At 42.0% G+C, this 23841-nt stretch overlaps 1 protein-coding gene across 7 annotated transcripts in view; it reads right to left on the bottom strand.

The window, feature by feature from the left end:
* The window catches only part of RBFOX2 (RNA binding fox-1 homolog 2), a 109353-nt gene that overhangs the window by 28167 nt on the left and 57345 nt on the right, over positions 1–23841 (bottom strand). For 6 of the 7 annotated variants that reach the window (XR_003533704.1, XR_003533706.1, XM_027680355.1 and 3 more), the window contains exons 3-4: positions 17087–17233; positions 3166–3219 (exon numbers count right to left, since the gene is read on the bottom strand). Coding sequence is in view for 5 of the 7 variants with exons in the window: in XM_027680355.1 (XP_027536156.1) it covers positions 3166–3219; positions 17087–17233 (201 nt within the window). In the remaining 2 variants the exon portion in view is untranslated. The remainder of the gene's footprint in view (positions 1–3165; positions 3220–17086; positions 17234–23841) is intronic. The other variant, XM_027680352.1, reaches the window with a different exon arrangement.

Below are 23841 nucleotides of genomic sequence, written 5' to 3'. Positions count from 1 at the left end.
ATGGTAAACAGGATAAATTAAACAAACAGCTAGTTTCCTGGAAGCAAGCAAAAAAACCCAAACAGATCAAGGGAAGACTGATGTCATTCTATTAAACAAGAATAAAACAAAATGAAATTCAAGGGATGTTTAAAGTTTGTGTCTTCTTTCTCATACACAACAAAGCAATATAAGTGCAAAGTCTGCCAGGGCCCCTATAATCCTACTGAACAGACTGAATCTGGGAAGAAACTGAGTTACAAAACAAGAATTCACATTGCTTTGAAAGAACAATCAGCAAAACTAATTATTAACTGCCTCCTACTCTGCTGTGATACAGAAAATCAACAAATAACACTTCTGAGAGAACCTGAGGCTGTAGTGGACACACGCTCTCTCTTTGGTCACCAAACTTCCTAAGTACACAGAGATCCTGAATATGAAGCCAGTTTGATATAGTTCCCCCAGGCTGTCGAAGAAAACTGCCCAGTCATCTCAGGTGGATTCAAAAGGAAGAATGCAACCAGCACAATTCCTTCAGTCCCTCCTACCGACCAGCACTGGAGTGATCCCAGTGGAGTTCTCCTGCTACAATTTGGCAGTGACAAAGCGCTGCTCAACCCCATCACACGCTGGGTGGGGACGAACCCAGGGCAGTTTGGGATTCACCACTGTACCTTTTAAATATTTACAAAACATATACACAAAACTCTACAACCCTTAGGAACCCGGGGAAGGGAAGGGAGCATTGAGAACACAGCACAAGGCAGGCAGCAGGAGCATCTGCTTTCGGATTCCCAAGAGAGAGGAGGAGAAGAAGAAGAGAGAGAGGTTTCATATCATTAGATTAGAATGGAAACCACAGGGCAGGAAAATGCATTCAGAATTTTTTTCCTAAGGTGGAGGAAGAACCCAAGAGTGAGTGAGTGGCCTCCAGAAAGATCCATTTCCTTTGCTTCACCATCAGATCACCAAACTGTTGTTTTTCCATTATACCAGGTGCTTCGTGCAGCTACACCCCACTCAAACACTGGGGCCTCCCATTTTCATGCTAAGCAGGAAGAATCTTGCATTCTTTTTAAAACAGGAATTACTTTGGGTAGAGAAGGATGCAGAGATACCATGAAATAACTCTTTGGCTGTTTTCTCATTCTGTTCAGATTCTGCCCCATCCCTCAATACAGGCTACCAGTTTTGTAACTGCTTTTTGCTGTAAGATGACAAAAAAGCAGTAGAAAACTGCATGGTCAAGGACTGGAAGAACATCTCTGCTTTTTTTTTTTTTTTTTTCCAAATATTTATGAAGGGCTCAGGATAAAATTTGTCATGGAACTCTTCAGCAGTAATTTTTGTTTTAACTGAAAACCGGAAGCCTTGGGCTTTAGCAACTGCACAAAAAGGTACTTTTCGTAATAATAAATCAAGTCTTCACAGAAAAGTCTTCAGTGTCAATGTTGCCTAGAAGGGAAAGGGCAGCCGTGGGTGTTTAATACACAGGACTGTATGGATGGGAGAGAGAGAGTGAAGTTCATGTGTGGAGAGGAAAAACACTGCTCTAGAAGGCACAGGCAGTGGGGTACGAAAGATAGGCCAGGCCAGTTACTTTTGTTCTTTCTTTTGCAATAATATACAAATAAGTAGGGATTTGATAGAGACCAGAGGCTATTCCCAAAGCCAAACAAAATTTACTAAAATCAAGAGTAATTCACAGATAGCTTTGGCCTATAAATATCAAAAGAACAGCAGAGTGCAGAATAAATATTTACAAACTCAGCACAGTTGATTGTTTTGCTAAAGCATATAGATTTTTATCCATTCGTGGAAGAAAAACACTCGACTAAATCATATAGATATTTACTTGTTCAGACTGTCTTGTAAAAAATCAAAACTAAAGAAAACCATGGTATTAAGCACAAATAAAGGATGGGAAAAAGGCTAAGACTCATTTATTTAATGTAAAGATCAATGGCTTTCTGGTTTCCAGTTAATACAGAGACTGAAGAATTTCAGAATGCATGTCGGGCAACATGGGTGGAAATTTGCAGAGGGCTCTGAACATGAACATACCCCAGGAATATATGTTGAAGCAAAGAGGCCACCATAAAGACTGTGAACCTCAAATCCAAGCAAAAGGCATAGACTGTAAACTGAAACTGCTTAGCTGATTTGCAACTTCAAAACCTCTTGTGTGCATGCACACATGTGCACACACGTGTGTGTGGGGAGGAGGAAAATTTTGTTTTAATTGAAAATGGGAATCTTAGCATTGATTAAGTCAAGCAGAGTATAGACATGCACTGTGCAAGCTTCCCCCATAGAGCTTTGGCAATGCACCTCGCTCCTGACCTGCAAAACTCCCTGCTATTCCAGTGCTGAACCTCCTGGGCAGAGAGAGAATCACATCAATTTGTCATTGTGGTGATACCGGTTATGTGATGAGAACCAATTGCCAATTAGGACAGAGACCACTGAATATCTCTGCAGCTGACCTAAGCAACATTTGAAATTTCATCTTCAGAGAGATAAATTACCATTAACCCTCAACAAAACCTCCCTCTTAATATATCTGTAAGATGAAAATAGGTGTGTGAACGCAAATTCTGTGGGGGAGGTCCACATGGGGCAGGGCAAGTGGAATGAGGATGCTTATATTAAGCATCAGATATCTCAAACATGAAAGGTCAGTGTCTCAGAAGCAATAAGTAAGTCTACAAAACAGAGTAAATAAAATCCTTTCACATATGAGATATGACAGTTTTCTACAGAAGTATTTTAATGCAACGAAATGGGGAGATGGGGGTGAGTTAGCCTTTTTTCTTACAGTCTCCCATCACACAAAGCTGCTTTATCTTATTCTGCCTTCCCCACAGGGCAGCCATTGCTAGTGCAATGGGAACAGCTTGGTATGAAGGCTCAATTGACCGACTCCCTGTTTGTTCAAAAGGCTGTGGAACCTGATCACACATCACAGACAGGAGTGTCTAGGAGCATTTGTATATGCTGCCCAGAATTGACCATGCTCAGAGTCTCCAGTCAGAGGGAACAGGAGACAGTCCCCAAAATAGCTTTTCCCTTCCCCCATCACACTAATTCCTGCTGATCTCTACAGAATATATTCTCTAGGCAATGAACTGCCTTTTACTCTGCAATCAAATCAAGAGAAGCGGGTACAGAAACAGGACTTACCTTCGAGCCACGCTCATTAAAGATTATCTCTACATCAAGGATTTTGCCGAATTGCTGCAGAGAGACAAGGGGGAAAAAAAAAAGATTTATTTTTGGCAATTCATTTTTTCTACCTTTTTGGACCTGGCTTAGTGCAAGAAGGGAGGTGAGAATATCTCCATTTCTAGCAAAGGAATAAAATCCCAGTGACGTGACCCAATTCTCTTGGGTTAAGACATGCAGATCCTCTTGGTAACAAACCCCAGGTTTTCTCACAAAAGTCTACAGGAAGAAAAACAATCTCCAGAAGAGTTTCAGGGATTTGAGGCATCTCATCTTTCCCGCTTTTAATCTAAACAATTCTTTCTTCCCTTATTCTACTATTTCATCTACAACATGGTTATATGATTTTATCTCAGGCATCTAACAACATTTCTAACATGTAATTCAGCATTTCAGCTTCCTCCTGAAGTGGCTATCACAAAGAGAAACCTAACAGTGATGTTTCTCTGGAAGGGATAGTAACATAACATCCCAACCTCAGAGATTCCAAACTCTGAATCTCCTTTCCTCTTATTTACCAAAACTCCAAGCCTTTAAAAGAATTGATGGCAGATTCAGAAACCACAAAAATGGCAAACTCCCAACAGTTTGTTTTTGAGAAAAAAGATAATTCAGCTTCAACCTGTGACATGTTATTGATGGCCTGTGCAAGTCTACCACGTGACAGAATTCTGACCTCTGTCTCAGCTTGGAGAGACCCTAAGGAGAGCTTTGCTCTGTATGAGTGGGTTCAAAAGAGCTCCCTGTGTAGCACAGAACACAAAATGGAAAACAAGAGTTACATGGTAGAAAGGAGATTTACCACCTCTGTGGAATTACATCTTTCATCTTGCTTGAAACACATTAAAATATTTCTATTGAAGTGGCCAGACTCAAACCAGTAACCTAGAGGTAAAAGCATCATCACTTCAGAGGGCCACAATGTTCTGTCTTCGAGAATTGTCATGGCTCTATTTCCCAACTCGAGGTCTACTCTCTAGAAAGACAGGTCTAGATGTCATTTTCAGGAGCCATGTATATAAGTAGTCTTCATTCTAGAGAGACATAATGTGCTCAGACGAATGCTACATCTGAGTGTTTTTCCTATCCCATTTTTTAGGAAAGCTTCCAATGACATAGTTTTGATCTCTCTACTTGCAAAAGTTTGGTAGCATATAAAGGAAGGGTTAGCAAGAAAATAAAGGTGATGAACACAGCCTCCAGGCACTAGGACACTCTCTCCCTTTTGCCTGTTGCTCTTAATATAGTATTTGCCTTTTTTTTTTTAATTAACATTTGCATTCAGAGTCAAATGGGTATAATACTCATTTTGTGGGAGTCCTGCTTGAAAGGCTTGTGGTTAGATTTGAAAACGTGAAACATTTATAACAGGGAGCCATGATGGCTGAGGAGAAGCTCTAAATATGTAAAGCAACAAAAGGCTATTAAGTTCCTTGAACAAGTATTCCACAACTATCTGCAAGCAAGCAAACCCCTTCCAACAATTTTAGCTATAGTTTTTGTCCGCTTCCATTCTCCATTCTTAAAAAGGAGATCTTGGTTCACAGATGTTGTTTTTGCTGTTCTATTGTTTAAGGACAATACTTGATCTTCTATTCATCCTAAGAACAATTGAATTCACAATATTCCACGTTACATGAAGTTTGAATAATGCTAATGTAAACACGCATCTTCCTTGAAAGGAAACCTCAACATCTCAATAGTTTAGGCTTGATCCATGCTGGATCCTCTTTTGACTGCGGCTGTGCCAATCACCGCTAAAATACATTTTCTATTTCTATCCCACGCTTAGCGTGGGCTTGTCAATAAAGGAGATTAACCGTTGATTGCTTTTTATTGTCTTTGTTGCATATGGCTTGGGCATTGCCATGAAAGAAATCAGTCATGATTGCTTTCCTGGTAGACTATTCCAGCGTCATTACATGACATGGGCTGAACCAATTTAACAGCTCATGGCTGCTGAATTGCTGTCTCTGCTCCCTTGTCCTTCCTTGTCTGGTCTCACCAGCCTCCTAGAGATGGCCTCAGTTTTCATTCTCACCTGTAGATAAACTGATACAGCTCAATGATTCTGTAAAAACCTAACCCAACAAAAGGAATAAATACAAAGGTTTTTTTGACAATTTACTGATCTGTAGTGGCTTAAAGTGTCAGGTGAGCATTAGGGCTCTAAGAAGCACAAGGGAGCAGAAAGCAGACCTTGCCTGAGAGCAGAATCTGTCCCCTGCCAGATCATCTCAGCTGGCTAGCGTTGCCATACACACACTGAAACAGCCAGCCTCTTGATAAATGCAAGTGTCAAAATTATTTTCAGAATCTTCAAAGCCAAAATCACCATTCTACCTCATTAGAATCATCCTTAAAGTGAACAATCTGTGCAGCTTCTGGTGCACAATTATGTCATGCCATCTTCCCTTTTCTGCATACCCAGCTGGGCCTGGATCCCCGGGTAATACTACCAGCACTGCCTCCCAGCCCCATTGGGCTGAGCTCTCCCCACAGGCTTTCCATACCAACAGGAAATCCTGTCTTGTGTGTTTAACTTCTTGTGTTTGACAAAATGCTGGTGGTAACATTGAACGCACGTGGTCTGACCCAGCTCTGCGAGAGGTGGCAGGTTTGCCTCTTTGCCTAGCAGATGATGGAGATACGTAATTTCCTAGATTACAGACTTAAGATCACTAAATCCTGTGGCTGCAGTGAGCACAGGTTTGACATCTACTGTAATAGGCTATGCAAACTGCCCCACCCATGCAAACTGCCCCAATCTCTTTTCTGCCTAGGAGCTGTGGGTGTTTGAAGAGGCAAGAGGGAAGGACCTCCTTGGGAGAGAAGAACAGACACAACAGGGGCTAACTGCTGAACTGAGGTTTGCTGAGGAGGGGCTTCCAGCTCCATGAAAATCCCTGGAAGAAAGCAGCATGACCATGAGGCAGGAGGATGTGCCCTGGGCTCTTCAAGGCTCTGCTGTTGCCCTTGCCACAGCTGCTCTGACAGCTCCCAACACCATGACTCTTGTCCTCGCTGCTGCAACGGTTACAGCAGATCCAGCACTGGAGGCACTTTTTTCTGGTAGTATGCCAGAATTTTCCTGAAGAATGGAAGCAGGGAAAAAAAGAACTAGTTCATTTTAACAGTGTATACCTCCTTCAAAGCTGAATCTAATTTAGTGGAACATAAAAAGGCACTTTGTTCTCCGATGGTGCTTCGCCTACCAAATGTCAACAGTGCAATGCAAACAATGGAAGTTTTAAGAGCTCCTTACTGAAAGGTCACAATTTTTGTATGGAAAATGCTGGGCCATCTAAATACAAGGGTCAACACCAAGTGCTCTCCATAATAATTTTTTTAAATCATGTATACAGGCATGTTTCTATGTTCCAACAGACAGAGGGTCTGGCCAAACGAAACAAGTCCCATGCTTAAGTCATCCCTGAGGACTAACCATCTAATCTCTGACCCTGAAGACATGAGTCACTGGGCTGACAGACTTGATTGGCTCATTCAGTGATTACCAAGAACTTCTGCTTAGAACCCTGCACAGCCTCTGGAGAAGGCATTGCATGCTCACCACCGTGAGTTAAAAAGCTTGCTATGTGACCGAGAAGCCAGTATTTCCCTGCCATATATCAGCTTGTGCAAGAAGCCACCTCCATGAACTGCTCATGCACACGCCATATGATAGAAAGATACACACACACACACACACACACTCATCCAGTTATGCCATGGCATAGGAGCTATAGCATCTTGTTTTATCTTAGTGGTCCTTCCCTGGAGTGCCTCGACAAGCTTTCAGTTATTTTTCTGTAAAGCAGATAAATAAAAAATCAGCTCCGCTACAGTGGTAGCAGGGAGTGATAGAAGTAACAGTTTTTAAGAGGCATAAAAATAATAACAGACATGAGTTATGACCAGAATCCAGTTTTCTTGTTTGAACATCTACCTTATCATTGATGCAAGGGCATCGTGCAAGTAAAGGTATATGCATGCTGTGTGTTTCTTTCCACCCAGATGACATGAAGGCAACAGATTTTTCCAGCTGAGGCCATAGCTACATTCAATATTATAAATTTGAGAGATCTGGCACCCGAGAACTTTTGCCTTCCAAGGCACTGACAGTTTGGTAATGCCCCTCCTGTATGCTCTGTTCCAGCTGGCCCTGCCTCCTCTCCCTGTCTAGAGCTTTCAAAATCAGCTCCAAATGTGCCAGACAAATAACTTAATCCTAAAGATGCAAACAACAGGGAGTACAAGGCAAATTCTCTAGAAATTATGGAACAACAAAAGGTAATGCAAGACACCATGTGACCACATCACATCCCTACAAGAGAACTCTGTATGCCCAAGCAGTTTCACTAGCCTTACAAAATTCACTTAGAGTCCAGTGAGCTATCTAAATCTCAAAGGTGTCAAACAATCCATTCCTAAAGATGGTCAAAATTCAAAACAGCCAGGAAACCAACCTCCTGTACAGGAAACTATTTCAGGTCCTCAGGCTTGAGATGCATGAGCAAGAGCATTTCATAAGCAGAACAGGTGCATGCTGCAGAGAGTGTCCTTTCCCTGGCTCCCAGTTCCATGGGATATACTTTCAGCTGAGCACAGCTGGCTCCATCCTAGCCTGTATTAGTCAGTGCATAGTTATGGCACCATGGGGTCTGCCAGAGCTACGCTGTTATCAGTACACGAACTTCCTCACACAAAGCTGAGTCACACGTCTTCAAACAGTGGGGCCAACCCTGTTCAGCCAAGCTACACCAGTATGTTTTGCACTGACAGGAAGATGGAAGCATGGAGCATTTATAGACCAAAGCACTACCACAGTTTACCAACTGAACAGATAATAAGCAAGCACCAAGCAGCCCTTATTTGGGTTGACCTGTTGCCCAGCAAAACACGCATTTTCTAAGAAACCAGACTTTAACAAGAAGCCACACAAAGAGCACAGATTTCTCACAGGATTTAGAGACCACAGGCATCCCAGTAAAAAGAAAAAAAAGGTGACAAGGAACACAGCTTCTCAGTCATTTCTTATCCTCTGACTCAAATAAAAGATTTTCACATGAAACACTGAGATGGGGGTGAACAGTACTGGAGGGTACCATCCAGAAATCATAACATCATCCAGCTTCCAGGTCTGCACTTCCAGCTCCTTGCTGCTGCCTTGTGCCGTTCCCCAGAGGTTTGACTGCAGTGTAACCTGGTACTGCTGCCACAGCAAAGGTACTTGGACCCATGCCCACAAAAGTAGCACACATTTAAAAATCAATTTGAGAGGACTTAGCATGTAGACTGAGTCCATATGAAACTGGGTTAATAAAAGTTAACTCCATGTAATTTTACCCAGGCCTTTTATGCAGTTAAATCCAGCTACAGCACAGCACTATTTACTAAATGACATTCAGCTCAGTCTCTCTGCAGACTCTCCTAGTAACTCACATGAAAACCTAAACAAACCTCAGACAAGTATGTATGATCCAGTCATTTCTGCCTTCCACCAGAAGGTTAGTACAGAAGTTTCCACAGCAGATACGCTTTTGCAGAGCAAGACTGACAGTACAAGAGTTGCTGACAGCTGCAGTGACAAGCACCCCTGCGCAGAAGCACCGTAGTCCCTGCCGCGGTCGTGCAGCCAAAGCATGATGTTCAAGCAGCACTGAGTACACAAGTCCTTAGCAAAAGGTGGTTTAAGGAAATGCACAAGTGAAACACATCAGGATAAACAGCAGCGCCTCTTGTAACTCTAACCAACATCAGTAGGAACAAAGTCCTGCCCTGTGACAGGGCTGGGGCTCACTCTCATCTAAGAAAGAGCTTGGAAACAAGAAAAGTCACAGAGGCCACCTTGTGCCAGAATATTTGTTCTCCAATACTGGCACATAGGACTTGTTACATGCAATTGGTGGCCAATACTATTAGCAGATGAAAAACTTAAAATACATTTTGATATCCAGAAGACAGGATTTCCTCCTTCATATGTCCAATCCACTAGGAAAGCAGAGTCCCTTTCTGCAACTTTCCTACTGCTATATTTCAGGCTTCAGTGCGTGAACACCTGCAGGTCAGAGCTTCTTGGTCTATCATATTATTCACCTATATGCCTTAACACATAATGAGTAGTTTTCTACCATTACCAATACTTGTGTATCATGAATTACTTGTGTATTTTAATTTATTTACTGGTAAATACAGATTCAAAATTCTACTGAATTCTTGGTGACAAAGAGCTGTAGTCTAACTTTTTATTGCTTTAGCCTTGAACTATAGGCTCATGGAGGTGTTTGCACTCTTGACACTAGAATGAAGTTGGATGAGAAATTATATCCACTGAGTTATTTTAGGAAGTGCAAAGTGACAAAATGTTTCCTCAGAGGCCAAGATCTGAGGGCTACAAGAGCTTCCAAAAATATCTGAGCTTGCAGAGCTGCAATGCTTGGGTCATACAAAGAAGTGGTCTACCACAAACTTACATTATAAAGAACCTTGCCATAGAGATATGAATTATGCTTAGAGAAGGAAAATTAAAGCATTACCTGCCTTAATATCCAAAGTTAAACAAACCAAAAAAAAGTAGCTACCATTCTGTCACCTGTAATAAATTATGTTATTAATAACTTCATTAACTGAAAGTTATTAAATGTGACAGAATAGTCACCTTCATAGAAAACACCTATGGGTTATTACTGCTGTAGCTGATAATGCACAGAACCCCTTTATCAACTGGGTTGATGATGCTTCCCATCAGAAGCAGTTAAGTCTACAAGTAGTAGCCATGCAGTAAGCATGTTTTAAAAAAGCTAATGTCTCCATCTGAAGCCAAAGCCTGAGAAAATTCACACCCTGTACAGTGCTAACCCACCTTCATCTGCAAACATCATCAACATAGTCCTTATTTTTATCTTACTGTGGTAAAATGCTCTTTGCTTAAGTGTACATTCTGAAAAACATCAATTCTGACTCCTCATACTGTTACTCTCACAACAGATAAAAGATTTAGTGCACAGACACCCATATAAACTACCAAAACAACCCACTTTACTTGTTTCTGTGGAGGCAATTCAAGATTCAGCTTGAGAACAGAAGAATCTTTATCATGCAGGCTGTCCAACCCAGCCTCCATCTTCACCAGGAGACTCCTAAGTTCATCCTACTCTGAAGTCCAGAAATGATGAGACTATCCCAGCCAATTTTATACTGGGAGGAGAACTGCTTCTTGAAGCATGAGAGAAGGGTTGAAGCTATCAGGAATAAGGTACAAGCACAGACACGATCATAGCACAAAGTTGAAACACACTGAAGGAAACATGAGCTTTTCTTCTGCATACATAGTCCAAAAAGAAAGGGGACAGCCCATCAGCACTTAAGAAGACTACTACCATCATGTCAGAGTCCTTACACACACTAGCCAAAGAATGTCTAGTGATAGTAAGATCTTAAAAAGGTTGCTAATTTGTTTTTAACACTGATAGCAACTCTTCTTCTGCCTGCTAACTTGTTCCATTGTTTAAATTAGTCCAAATGACTATTTAATGAATTTTGCTCTTATTTCAAGGGTAATTGTGTCAAATCTCAGCTTCCAACTGGAAAATCTTATTGTGACTGTAAACAAGATCTAAATCTGTTAGTAGGTATCATCCATACATAAGCACCTCTATAGGACACACTTGTCATTTCCCAACCTCTCTTTTTAATAAGCTGATAAATAATGTACCTAACACCTTACACAATTAAAAAAAAAATCACTCATCTTTCAAGCCCTAGTTGGTTTTCTTTGGTCTTAAACTGATCTTAGACCTGAGTAAAATTATGTAGTCACAGTCTTTTCAACTTTGAACACAAGCAAGATCACACCCTTCCTTCAACCTGATAAGCCCCTTTGAATTATTGAAGCAACTATCTTCAATGATCACTAGTACTCTTCCAAATCAGTATTTTCCAAAGAAGGCTTTCCATCCTACGAGCACAGACCGGTTCCCATATAGTCAGTGCTCTGCACTGAGATGCATCAAACACATTTTTGTTGGATTTATCATCAGTCAACCAGGCATTTCAACTCATTCTCTAACAGTAACTTTATCTTTCTCTTTCCTCCTCCTCAAATATTTTTTTAACTGCAAACCTTACCGGCAAGGTTTTAATAGTACTGTCTCCATGGGTTGATATAGATACTGAACAGAACAGAGACGGAAACAGATTCCCAGGGAAACTGACACTAGAAACAGTCTTGATCACAGATGTCTCCCCAGTAACTACCACTTTTTTATTATCTGTCATTAAAGAGGTTTTTAATCCCTCTAATGTGTGCTGTGCTTGAGATAAGTAGGATTTTTCTTAAAAATTGGTCACTTGGACAAATTCAATTGGTTGAGCGGTGTTTAATTATACCAGTATTGCTTTGTACAATCTTGTCAAAATAAATGAAACAGTATTTGTCTGCAAAGATGCATATTACAAAGTCATGCTGAATAGATACTAACACATTTCTTCAGATTCTAATGTTTTTTTTTTAAACTTTCCAAAGTTATTTTTATCTTGGATCAACATATGGATAGTTGGTTAGTAGCTCTTTGGGTCATCCCTTTCAGATTTTTTCAACAGTAAATTCTGGTTGGCAGTCTTCCAGCCTCCTGCAACTCCTCCTAGCTTATAAGAATTGGCTAAAAATTAACATTAATGAATTATCCATCTCCTTGCTTTGGCTATTATCTTTGGATGTACCTTATCTAGATCTGCTATTTTTTAAATATTAGTGAGCACTGTCTCATCCTCCTTTGTTATAAATAATATAGAAAACCAGATAAGGTACAAATACCCTAACTGTGGAATCATGCCTTTCTGGCCATCAGTATGATGCTGCTGAATACTTTACAGCTTCCATTAACACTTTGCTTTTAAAGATACCTTCCTGGACAGTTATCCTGCCAATTGTTTAACGTCCAAGAAAAAGACTCTTCTAAAGCTCCTTACATTACTGCCTGATGCCATATTCTGTTTGCACAAAGCAAATACAGACAAATAACAATCACTGGTACCTAGGCAACGGTGGGATTTCAGGTCGGCTATTAACTCTTCTTTATCTGCTAGAACAAGGTCAACTATTGATTTATTCCACAGTGGGTGCAGAACTGTGTGCATTAAAAAATGACCTAGTCCTTCCAGAAGCTTTCTGGAAGTCTTTTTAATGGCCTCATGAAATGTCAAGCAAATATTACCTGTTCTAAGCAGGCCATTTTATTTGCCTCCCTATAAGATGCATATACATAAGGAAATGTTTGCTCCTATCCTGAGGATATTTCAGGGACCCGTTAGAAACACGTAATAGCTGAGAAATGGTTGGAAACCAAATAATTTGAATTTGTTAAGAAATCCTTATGTTTGCCCCTCTCACAAATTGTGCAAGTTCAGAGAGCATTATGTAATATCCATTTAATCACATATGGGACAACATGTTTGAAGTCCCCCTCTACTCAAGTCTGGACAAAAGCATTAGATAGTTTCTGCGCCTCAGGGCTGGGCTGACCTCTCGCATGCTGTTGCATCCTTGAGGGGACTTCTTTACTCCCTTCCTACCATCACATTTATTTCTTCCTCCAAGCTTCACTGTCTACCCAATTCCTCTCTTTGTACAGTAGCTCGGGAAAAACACTCCAGGCAAGGATTTTGAGTCTCTCAGATATGACATTGAAGAGATGTGACCTGACACACAGAAGGGAGAGGGAGAAGATGGGGGTTACAGGCCAGTCACAGCTCAAGACTCACACAACCATGAGTCCCTGTTAGGAGAAAGGGTAGGTTTCAGTGAGTCACCCAAAGGAAAGCATCCTGATCCTGAAAAAGAAATAGGAGCAAGCAGGATTTAGAGAGAAATGCTCTCCTGCTTGAGGCTATGAGCATGCTAAGAGAAGCAGCACCGAAAGAAAAATGATGATGCACAAGGATCATTATCTCCTTGGCAAAGTAGCAAAGTTCTCTATTACCAAAAAATGGCATGTGGGAGTTTTTACGCCCCAGAAGATGAAGGGTCAGGTGAACTAGCAAAAGGTTTTACAATAAATATACCATTTACCCAAGTTAAAATCACATCACTGTGCTGGAGCTTGAGATTACATTTAGAGAAAAAATAAACAAACAAAAATAACTTGAAGAACACATAGTGTTACTTCCCTATCCCTTCCATGTACAACAAGGGTACCATATGGGCCCAAGAAAAGGACAGGAAATCTTAAGGCAAGTAATTAGGCTGCATTTTCTACAAATCACTACTTAGGACAGCAGTTCATTTAAACTGCCTGGGTCTTCCAATCTGTAAAGCAGAGGCAAGAGTCACTAGGACAGGGATGTCCTTGTCATTTCCATCTCATCCATGTCTCCCACACCAGGAGCACATGGAGGAGGGGCATCAAGGTGAAGGAGTGTGAAAAGGGCTAGTTGTCAAGCCAAGCGCCAGTCCCAGGAGAAGGGACAGCAACGTGTAAGTGATTTATGTAAGCGATGCAGCTCCCAGGAGAGGGGAGCAGCAGTAGCAGAGAGCAGGACGTGATAAATACAGATTGTAGCAGGTGGTCCAAGAACTGTCTGTGATTTCAGCAACCATTTATCCAAACCGGATGGAACTGCCTACCACACAGCCCTGCAACAGCAAAAAGCAAGCTAAAAAACCACAAAAGCAGAGCAGGCGACTGAGAATATTCAGCAATCACAGATTGCCAGGAGATGAGTTTCATTATGAAAACATTCCAACAGATGGCAAAAGTGTGACAATCTAAGGTATGAACAACACGGAAGCAAACCCAATCCTCTTGCAACAGAATCACAGACTCACTGTTTTGGCTGGCAATTAATTCCAGAGGTTGTTTAGTGTAACCCTTGCTCACAGCAGGTCTAAGAAGATCTGGCTGGCCAGGTTGTGTCCAGTGAAGGCACATACCTTCAAGGATAGAGCTTCCACAACATCTTCCTGGGTAACATTTTCTACTATTTAAGCATCCTCACAGTAAAAACAAAATTTTCCTGATATCTAATTGATATATCAAAGGCAGAGAGGCCCTGCAGAGAGACGTAGACAAATTACAGGGCTGGTCAATCACCAACTATACAAAGTTAAAGAAAGACAAGTGCCAGACTCTGCACTGGGATGGGGCAACCCTGGATGTTCATGTAGACTGCGGAATGAGATGCTGGAAAGCAGTGCCACAGAAAGGGACCTGGGGGTCCTGGTAATGGCAAGTTGAATATGAGTCAGCAGTGCTCTGGCAGCCAGGAAGGCCAACCATGTCCTGGGGGGCATCAGGCAAAGCATCGCCAGCTGGTTGAGGGAGGAGATTGTCCTGCTCTGCTCTGCACTGGTGAGATCTCAGCTTGAATATTGTGTGCAGTTTTGGGCACTGCAATATAAGAAAGATATTAAGCTATTGGAGAGTGTCCAAAGGAGGGCAACAAAGATGGTGAAAGGCCTTGAGAGGAAGCCGTATAAGGAGCAGCTGAGGGCATTTGGTTTGTTTGGCCTGGACAAGAGGAGACAGAGGAGATCTCATAGCAATCTACAACTTCCTCACAAGGGGAAGTGGAAGGGTTGGCACAAATCTCTTCTCTGTGGTGACCAATGACAGGACCCAAGAGAACTGCATGAAGCTGTGTCAGGGGAGGTTTAGGTTAGATATCAGGAAAGGGTTCTTCAACTAGAGGGTGGTTGGACACTGGAACAAGCTTACCAGGGAAGTGGTCACAGCACCAAGCCTACCAGAGTTCAAGAAGCATTTGGACAACACTCTTAGGCACATGGTGTGATCCTAGTGGGTCCCTTGCAACTCAGGATATTCTATGATTTTACTTCCTATGTTCCAACTTGTGATTGTTGTCTTTGTGTCATCATCAGATACCATCAAAAATCATCTGGATACATCTTTTCTGTATTCTCTGATCAGGTAGTTGCAGACAACAAAAATAGCCCTCCTCTGCCCTTTTATTTTCAAAGCTGCAAAAGCCCAGATCTCAGACTCTGCTCACATGCCATGTTCTGATCATCTCAGTGGTGCCCACTAAGCTTCCTTCAGTATTTCATTTAGATGAAGTGCACTTCTTGCACTGGAGATCCCCCACTGGACAGACTTTTCCAGATGCAGTCCAAAAACTCCTGGAGTCAGGGAAAGGATCCTTTCCCTGGGCCTGCTGGCTACTCACTAACAAGGCCCAGGGTGCGGTCTGCGCCCCTTTGCATCGAGGGCACACTGCAGCTCATGTTCAAGTGGTTGTCCATCAGGATCCCACATCTTTTACTGCAGGGCATCTCCCTAGATAACCAGCCCGTACTGCTGCAGGGGTTATTCCCTCCCAAATGGAAAGCCTGAAATTCAGTTTTGCCAAGTATCTTAAGATTTCCCTCAGCCCATTTCTCCAGCCTGGCCAGGTCCCGCTGAATAGCAGCCTTGCCTTCATGCATTTTGACCACTCCTCTCCATTTGGCCTCATCCACAAAATAGCTTCTTATGGACACAAAAAGCTTCAAGAGCAAGGAGCAGAGATCTCTCACAATATATAGCAACTGGGGCACTTGTTAAGACCATCAGTGAACTTTTTAACATTTCTGCATGTTTTGTTCACTTTGTACTGTCGATGTTATGAACAAATAAGCCCAATTCTTCTCTCATTTATAGGAGTCTAAGCTTGAAGTCCATGAATTTGACATATTTACAATATTGCAACACTACTCTGCATGTGAGAGTGTGTGTATGCGCATGCATGTACACCCACAGAGACGGCTCAGGAGATACAACAACTGAAACAGGAATACTGCAGAATATTTGGAGAAGCAGCTGGATATGCAGCTAGGACCAAGGTATACACTCAAAGCCTAAAGTGACAAGAGGAACTCTAGCTTTGGTCTTCCCTGACTTGAATTCTCTGGACTGTATCTTAAACAGGCTGTTAACTTAAAAAAATATTTCTGATTAGTTTTTAAGACTCTAAAACATGCCATCAACCAAGGATTATATTGTAATCACATCAACAAGTCCAATACTCCTGATGATGATGATATACAGGGTTAGGTCATGAAGCATCTATAACATTTATCTCTGTGTTTGCATGGAATGAGTCACCATCTATACTCATGTAAACAAACTCTTCCTTGAAGAGCTTATAAATTGAGAATCATGAATTACATACAAGGATTAGGGAAGACAAACTATTTGGTCAAAAGAAACAGAATGTATATCATACGCAATGTAAAATACCATCTGACTTGCACTAGCTTTTCCACATGCAATTGCTAGGTGGCGAATACCTTGCAGCAATTTTTCATCGCAGAAATGGATCACAGAGAAGGACATAAATATTTCATCAAGTTTCTATGCAACTGAAAAACAGTCCTTTGCAAGGGATACATTAAGTCAATGTTTAATCCAAGTCTTTACTCAGAAAGAAGGTGAAGTTTTGTTTTGGGTTTGTTTGTTGGTTTTTTTTTCCAAAACCAATTGTTAGATTACACTGAACATTGCTGCCCAGAGAAGCTGCGGATGCCCCATCCCTGGAACTGTTTGAGGCCAGGCTGGATGGAGCTCTGAGCAATATGGTCCAGTGAAAGGTGTCCCTGCCTATAGCAGAGGTGTTGCAACTAGATGATCTTTAAAGTCCCTTCCAATCCAAACCATTCTATGGTTCTATTAACAACTTGATAGGAAGAACACTGTTACAGTTCTCGTGTGTATTTACCAGCCAAGTTAAATGCTACCAATTGTCCTAGTCCTGCAAATATTTTACAGTGTGTTGACTAAATTGAGGGGGACAGGCTTTTCATTCACATAAGTACACCAGCACCAGGTGTCCCACCTCTGGGAAAGGAGAATCTGCCACGCCTTAAAAGGCAGCGATAACTTACCCCAAACATCTGCCGAAGGTCAGGATCTCGGAAGCGGAAGGGAATGTTAGACACATGAAGTCGTTTTGGAGTGGATTTGCTCTCGGTATTCTCGCTGCTCTGCGTCTGTGATTGCTGTCCATCTGTCTGTGCCCCTCCTTCTGTCTGCTGAAATCAGAGAGACAAAAGCACGTGCATGAGTAGAAACCACAATTCCTCTCACATGCCATGTCTACCTCTTTTTAGGTATTAGCACTACACTTGTAATTGCACTATCTAGCACTTGACAATTATTTTGATAAAGCCAGCAGCCCTTAACAATTGATTGGTTGTTCTTCCCCTCCCTTTCCATGAGTAAACAGTAATGAGATCTCAGCCTCCCTCCCCTCATATCACCTATCAGCTTAGTGGAGTTGTCTTTGGTTTTCTTAAATTGCTTCTCTCTTTTAGCCTGTTCTTCCTCACTTCAGCTGCCACCATATGAAAGATCTAATGAAGAGGCGGATCTTTCATATCCTGAAGCTGGGAGGTAGTACCGCTACTCTAATCTCATGTGGCAGGATGTTCATACAATCATCAAAATCCCACAGCTGAAGTGGCAGCTCTTCACCGGGCCAATACCAGACATACATCCCCAGGCAAAACGGCATCTGCTCTGTCAAGCTCCCTTCAGAGAAACATTACCCCAAAAGAAGATCTATAATTAAATGGTAAAATCCATGTATGAACAGATTACGGATGTCTTTGATTAACTTTTCTCGTACGTTTAAGTGAGCCCAGGAAGAGAAAACAGTCATCATCATCACCGCAAGATTTATAAAAATTTCAAGTGCTACCAGTTCCAGAGCTAAGAAAAGGTATTTGTTCCACCATTCTCAAGCACTGACTGGCATTGCGAAGCAAGGTAAAGGGGTAGGCCAGGAGTTCTTGTTCACATAAAAAGTACAGCACACAGGCAGAGGAATAAGGGGGACCTGTGTGCCAGAGGAGAGACCTAATGCCCCACAGAGATAACTGGCAGAAGAAAAGAAAGGAAGAGAACCTCAGCCACTTGTGTGGGCTTAGACTGAAAAGGGGTAAAATTTGAGCACAGCACTAAATATAATGGCAAGGCCCCTTTGCAAAATGGCTTGATGGAAAAATGGCATTCTTCACACTTTAGTCACAAAAACTACCTCAAAACCTCAGAGCTACAGAACAAAGCAGACTACAATTTGGTCGGTTTTATTGCTCTGTCCCTTTCCAAGCACATGCACTGACAGGCCAAGGTATTCAAAGAGCACCCACCCCCTCACTATCTCCTGCTGCTTGCTCAGTCTCCTAGGAGTCATGCTTTGACTACCTGTGTGATGCATTTTGAAGTGTCATTTCAACTCTTCAGATGCCAACCTGACTTCTGCCTTAACTCATCAAGTAAAAAGTTCTACAAAAGGCAAGGACAGTGCAATTGCTAGAGTCAGTCTTTTTAGGGCACTTTCAAGTACACACATAGGCCTTAAAGATGGAAGAGTAGGGGTGAGTTTTTTTACTGCTTTGGGCCCTTTTCCCCCCCATTTTAAACATGTGATTTGTGTATCAAAGATGAAAAAAATCCAAGGGGAGTTGCCCACATCTCCCCAACCACTGAATGTACTTTCTAGGCTGATCTGCACATCACTCAATATACAACACTTCATGTACATTTGGAATCATCTCCACAGATAAGCTCAACCAGCAACATTAAGAAAGTGTCTTCTGCCCAGAAATATCACTTACAGACATGACCTTGAACTTGCACATTGGTTATAAAGCAAGTAAATATAAAGATAAGGCAAGTAAACAGTAAGCACTGGGGTCTTCTCATGCTAAGCAAAGCAGTGGCAGTTTTCCATTTCATTTCAGGAGGGCTGCACATTCAGCAGCACAAAACATGTTTGATCTGGTTAACACAAATTAAGCTGTGGCAGGAAGAATGAAGATACTGCCCTGGCGAGTATCTCTACTTCCCATAGGTGTGCAAGTCTTAGGTGAAGCCTGGCAGAATGAAGAATTTTTATTTGGCTAAGACTCATCCATCCCACAAACATAAAATTTTTGGGAACAACCTTAGAAACTTCCATTTGCTCCTATCCAAAAGCTATCTCCACCCACCCCCACCATCTCCCCTCTTCTCCCGCCCTCAACCCCATGACAAAAAGGTTCTCCAAAACATACTGAGAGTGCACCCTAGGGGAACAATCAATGCGGCTGGCCTGTGATTAAATCAGACCATGCTATTTAGTGGGTTTTTTTTTAATCCCTCCATCAGAATGCTTTGCTCCTCAGGGCAAATCTGTCCAAGAAGGACAAAACACAGGAGTAGTCTATCTATCATCACTGTATACAACACCTGCAAGTGAGTTCTTCAAAGTAACTCCCAAAAAACACCAACACTCCTGCTAAAAGGGATATCTACAATCCACTTTGGAGCCCTGCTAGTGCAATTTGCCAAATCCCATGTTTTCTATGGTTTTGCATGGATTTGGCAAGTGAGCAAACACCCATGCACAAAGTGCATCTGCTGTGTCAATGAGGAAATGCACAGATCTTGAATGGTGATGACAAAAATGTTTTAGTCTTTAAATTTAAATATAGGTTGCACAGGACTGGATCTGCTGTTTCCACAGGGGAGGAAGCCAGAATGTTGTCTGCACTCCTCTCCCATCCATTTGTTCCTAAGCACAGGGCAGAACTCCTTTCTTACCAAGGGTGCAATGTATCATGTAGAGTGGCCCACCCAAAAGCACTCACAGCTGGTCCTGCATATGGCAGTGTCATTTTGCGGCATGTGAGATGTGTACAGCAAGACCAACGCTTCAAAGAGGAGAAACAATAGAAGGAACAGGGGATCTTGGTCCTTTACCTTTTTAACTACACTGAGAGTCCCCAAATGCTTTTCAGGCTTTCACATTTCCTGATTTTTCAGTAGAAGTTTAACATTAAATACCTTGTCTCTCTGGATGCTGTAGCTCCCTCATCTCTATGGTCCCATGGTCCTAAGGTAAGATTTGAACTTTCCACCACTATAACATTAGCTCAATACATATGACTACTGCTACACATTCAGCTACAACATAAATGAAAGAAACAGTGTCCTCAGATCTTTCTTTTTTTCCTTTTATAGTTATTCCTTGGCTTAATTCATTAGGAAGGAGACGAAAGGAAGGGCCCCGAGTCTTTTCTAAGGCAGCACATAACAGACACTGGCAACAGTGCTACTCTGACCAAGCCAGACTACAAAAGCCCTCATTTCACCAAGTGCCCACTCCCCACCTTGACTCCTTCCCCACACGGAGTTTAATTTCCTTCTGGCCTCATGTCAACACTTCACAGTGAAGAAATGGACCTCTCCCTTTGCTACAGACAGTGATTCAGCTCGGAAGGGAGCTAACACACACTCAATGCCTGTCATCAGGCAACACAGAGACATGCTGTGGCGGAGATCTCGCATTTAGGAGCTGTACTGCATTCACTGTACCTCCTCAGCACAGTCCGTGTAACATACACTGATGCAGGTGATAATGTCATTCATACCTGCACACACAAGCTTTGAGCTCTGCTCAAGGTCACTGAGAAACACATCAGAGCTCAGGACACGAGCAGCATGTGCTTTACTTTTAACTACTTGCTGCCTGTGCCCCCATGTCAGCTTCTCCCTTACACCCACCAGCAGTAAGGAAACGCTAAGCAAGAAGAGGCAGCTGCAAAGAGAAGCACAGATATATACACGTGCACGTGCCCATGTAAAAGGGGAGGAGGACACCTGGCAACATGAGGGTGTTCTGAAAGGTTTGGGAGCATCTTCCCACCTCTCAGCTGGACTCCTCCATCCTAACCCAGGTGGTGATCAATCAAATGCTGGGGATTTCTCCGCAGCAGCAAGGAGGCTGGGGCTCCAGCACCACCTGAGCTCCGAGCAGATCTCCATCTTCATGGCTAGACAGAGGGCTACCTCCCCAGCAAACCAGAAAAGCACCAGTGTGACAGGCCAGCACAAAGATTATTAATACCCAGAACATTCTGTTTACATCTCCCACTTGCTTCTAGAACTGGAACCGCTTCAGGTCCAAGTTAGAGACAAACAAAAAACAACCCCTTGTTCTCTCCCCCAAGAAGCAGGCAGTCCAAAATGCTGTGAATCATAATGAGGAGGTTAAGAGCTATAAATCACTGCAAAGAAAATATTTACAAAATACAAACTGTAACTAATAACTGTATTTAAAAGGGGATTTGGGTGGCTTACAAAATCTAGGAGACAGACTGTGCTCACTCCTCTGCTCCTAGACCAGTCTTGAATTCAAAAAAACCCAAAACCACACATCCAACCTCGTTTGGATCAAGAGCTTGAAGAACTGTGGAGACAAGGACTGAAAGCTACAAGTGGCAGAAGGCAACCTTCCCATTGCGAAGCAGAGTGCAGATAATGTGGAAAACTCTCTGTAACTTCTAGTGAAGAACCTGTGTCAAAACAACCAGTCGCCCACCAATGAACAGATACCCTCTGAGCAGGTCTGGTGGAAAAACGAATGAAGAATTAGGCTCTAGACACAAGATCACTCTCCTGCCCCAGCACACTCTATTGAAGTCAGACTGAGGTCCTACACATCCAAGAGCAAAGGCCATGGGAACTTTGGCTGCTTAAACAACACTCGTTTAGCAGACAGAAGACCACAGGGCTAATCATCATCTTTCAACAGCAGCAAATATAGTTTTACAATTATATCCATGTACTTGATTTTTCAGAGATGCCAGCAGCATTATATTAAAAAAAAAAAAGGTTGGGCTACTTACAGGCACAATTCACTATTATCCAAAGTACTCTGTATGCCAAAAAAACAGACAAAAAAATGCTAAGGACATACCAAATTACTTCTGCAAGATTTTTTTACTATTTTCAGTATACTCAGATGAATTCAGGGCATATTTTTTCAATTGTTAGTTACCTATTTTCAGACACACTGAAGCTTAAGTCATTTTGTTCACTTTCCTCATTAAAAACATACCTCACAGAACACAAACCTAACATAGGAAAGCACACAGGAAACTTTGCTATCTCTCCTGCACATCTCTGATTTGTCAGGTAACGCTTTCAATGTAAAGGTGGATATTTCTAATGGGATTCTATAGTGCTTTTCTCTTTTTCTTCCCCCCCCCCTCCTTCAATGAAGTGGTGAAATGGAGCCCCCCAAAAAGCCTGCTCTGCTGGTCACAGTCAAACCCTTTGTCAGCAGTCCCAGACCATTCCTCACAAAAGGATGCCCTTACAAGGTGAAGGAAACAGCAAGATTTCCCCAGCTAGTACTCAACCCTGGACCGTTCTATTGACAGTAGCAGAAGAACAGTCACACAGTGACAGACTTTAGATCCATCCAGCCCATTATCTTCATTCTAACAGCAGCCAAATCTGTGGAAGAATGTAAGAACAGGGCAAGTGTTCACTGGTTTTTCTCCAGCAAACTAAGCCAGTTGATGTCACAACTTGCAAAGCACACTGTGGACAAGAGTTGCAATGCCAAGTTCTTCATTATATGAAAAAAAACCCAAGTAATAAAACCTGCTTTTTTTTTTCCATACGTGGCACCCAGTTATTTCCTGTGTGCATCCTAGTAAGTGAAAATGGGAAAGTTCCCTATTTTAGTTCCCTTACCATCCAATATTCTGTGTGCTTGTCATATGCCTTCATTCCTGTCAGCTCTTTTTGTAAGTGAAGATTTCACTTCTCTTCATAAAGAACCTGCTACATCCCTTTCATCATCACTATTATCCTTCCCTGTACTACTGCTAGATCTGCTACAACCTTTGAAAGATACACAGAAGTACCACAGTTGTATACTCTAACATAATGATATTTGCTGATTTATTTCCCATTTCTCATTTTAAAACTGCCTCACTAGACACAAGTCTGCAAGTACTGACAATAATCTGCCTCGTACTCAGAATAATAAAATAATCTGCCTCATATTCAAAGAAAACTCCTGATGTTAAATGTCAGGGTTTGCAACCTCAAGACAGCAATTTCTAGGCTGAGGTGGCCAAACAATCAGCAGCTAACTACTTATTTGAAGCTAGTTCTTCCTCGTGTCCACCGGCTCAGCAGTATCAGAAAAATAACTGAGGATATTCATTAAACATATTCTTCACCTGAAATACCTCACATGAGCAATTGCTTTAATTACTAAAGGGATGAAAAGTAATTACAGAGGAAAATTCTGCAATCTCAGTCTAGGCAAGAAATACCCAAGGGAAAGTCATCATTATAACATCATCCATGTGTTGCAAAAGCCAGTTGAGGAATCCTTGGTGCCGTTGGTTCCCTTCTATCTAACATCTTGCTGGATGTACGGGGCACAGTGAGACGACCAAGCACCTTTCCTGCCTTGGTTTTGAACATGACACATATGGGTCTCCCACCACAGATGCGTCTCCTTTGAGAAACTGGAAAGTCAAGATCCCTTTATGGTATAGCGGATGAGTTAAGTATGTTCCAGTACAACAGCACATCAAGAAGCCGAGACACGACACTCTGTAATTAAATAATGCTTTATATTGGTTCATGACAACGTAATATCAAGGCAACAGCACCTGCCATTTTCACGCAAAATAATTTACATAAACTTATTCCTCTACTTCCGTATCTCCAGCTGCATTCCATAATTTATACAGACACACAGATTCTTCCCTCTGACATTAACAAGAGAAACAAGTTGAATAATCAGCTCGCAGTATTAAGTGCATTGCATTTACTATCAAGCAAGCTT

This window comes from Neopelma chrysocephalum, unplaced genomic scaffold, assembly GCF_003984885.1.
Source record: "Neopelma chrysocephalum unplaced genomic scaffold, ASM398488v2 Primary Assembly neopelma1_59, whole genome shotgun sequence".
Classification (NCBI taxonomy): domain Eukaryota; kingdom Metazoa; phylum Chordata; class Aves; order Passeriformes; family Pipridae; genus Neopelma; species Neopelma chrysocephalum.
This window is presented reverse-complemented; position numbering and strand designations above follow the sequence as displayed.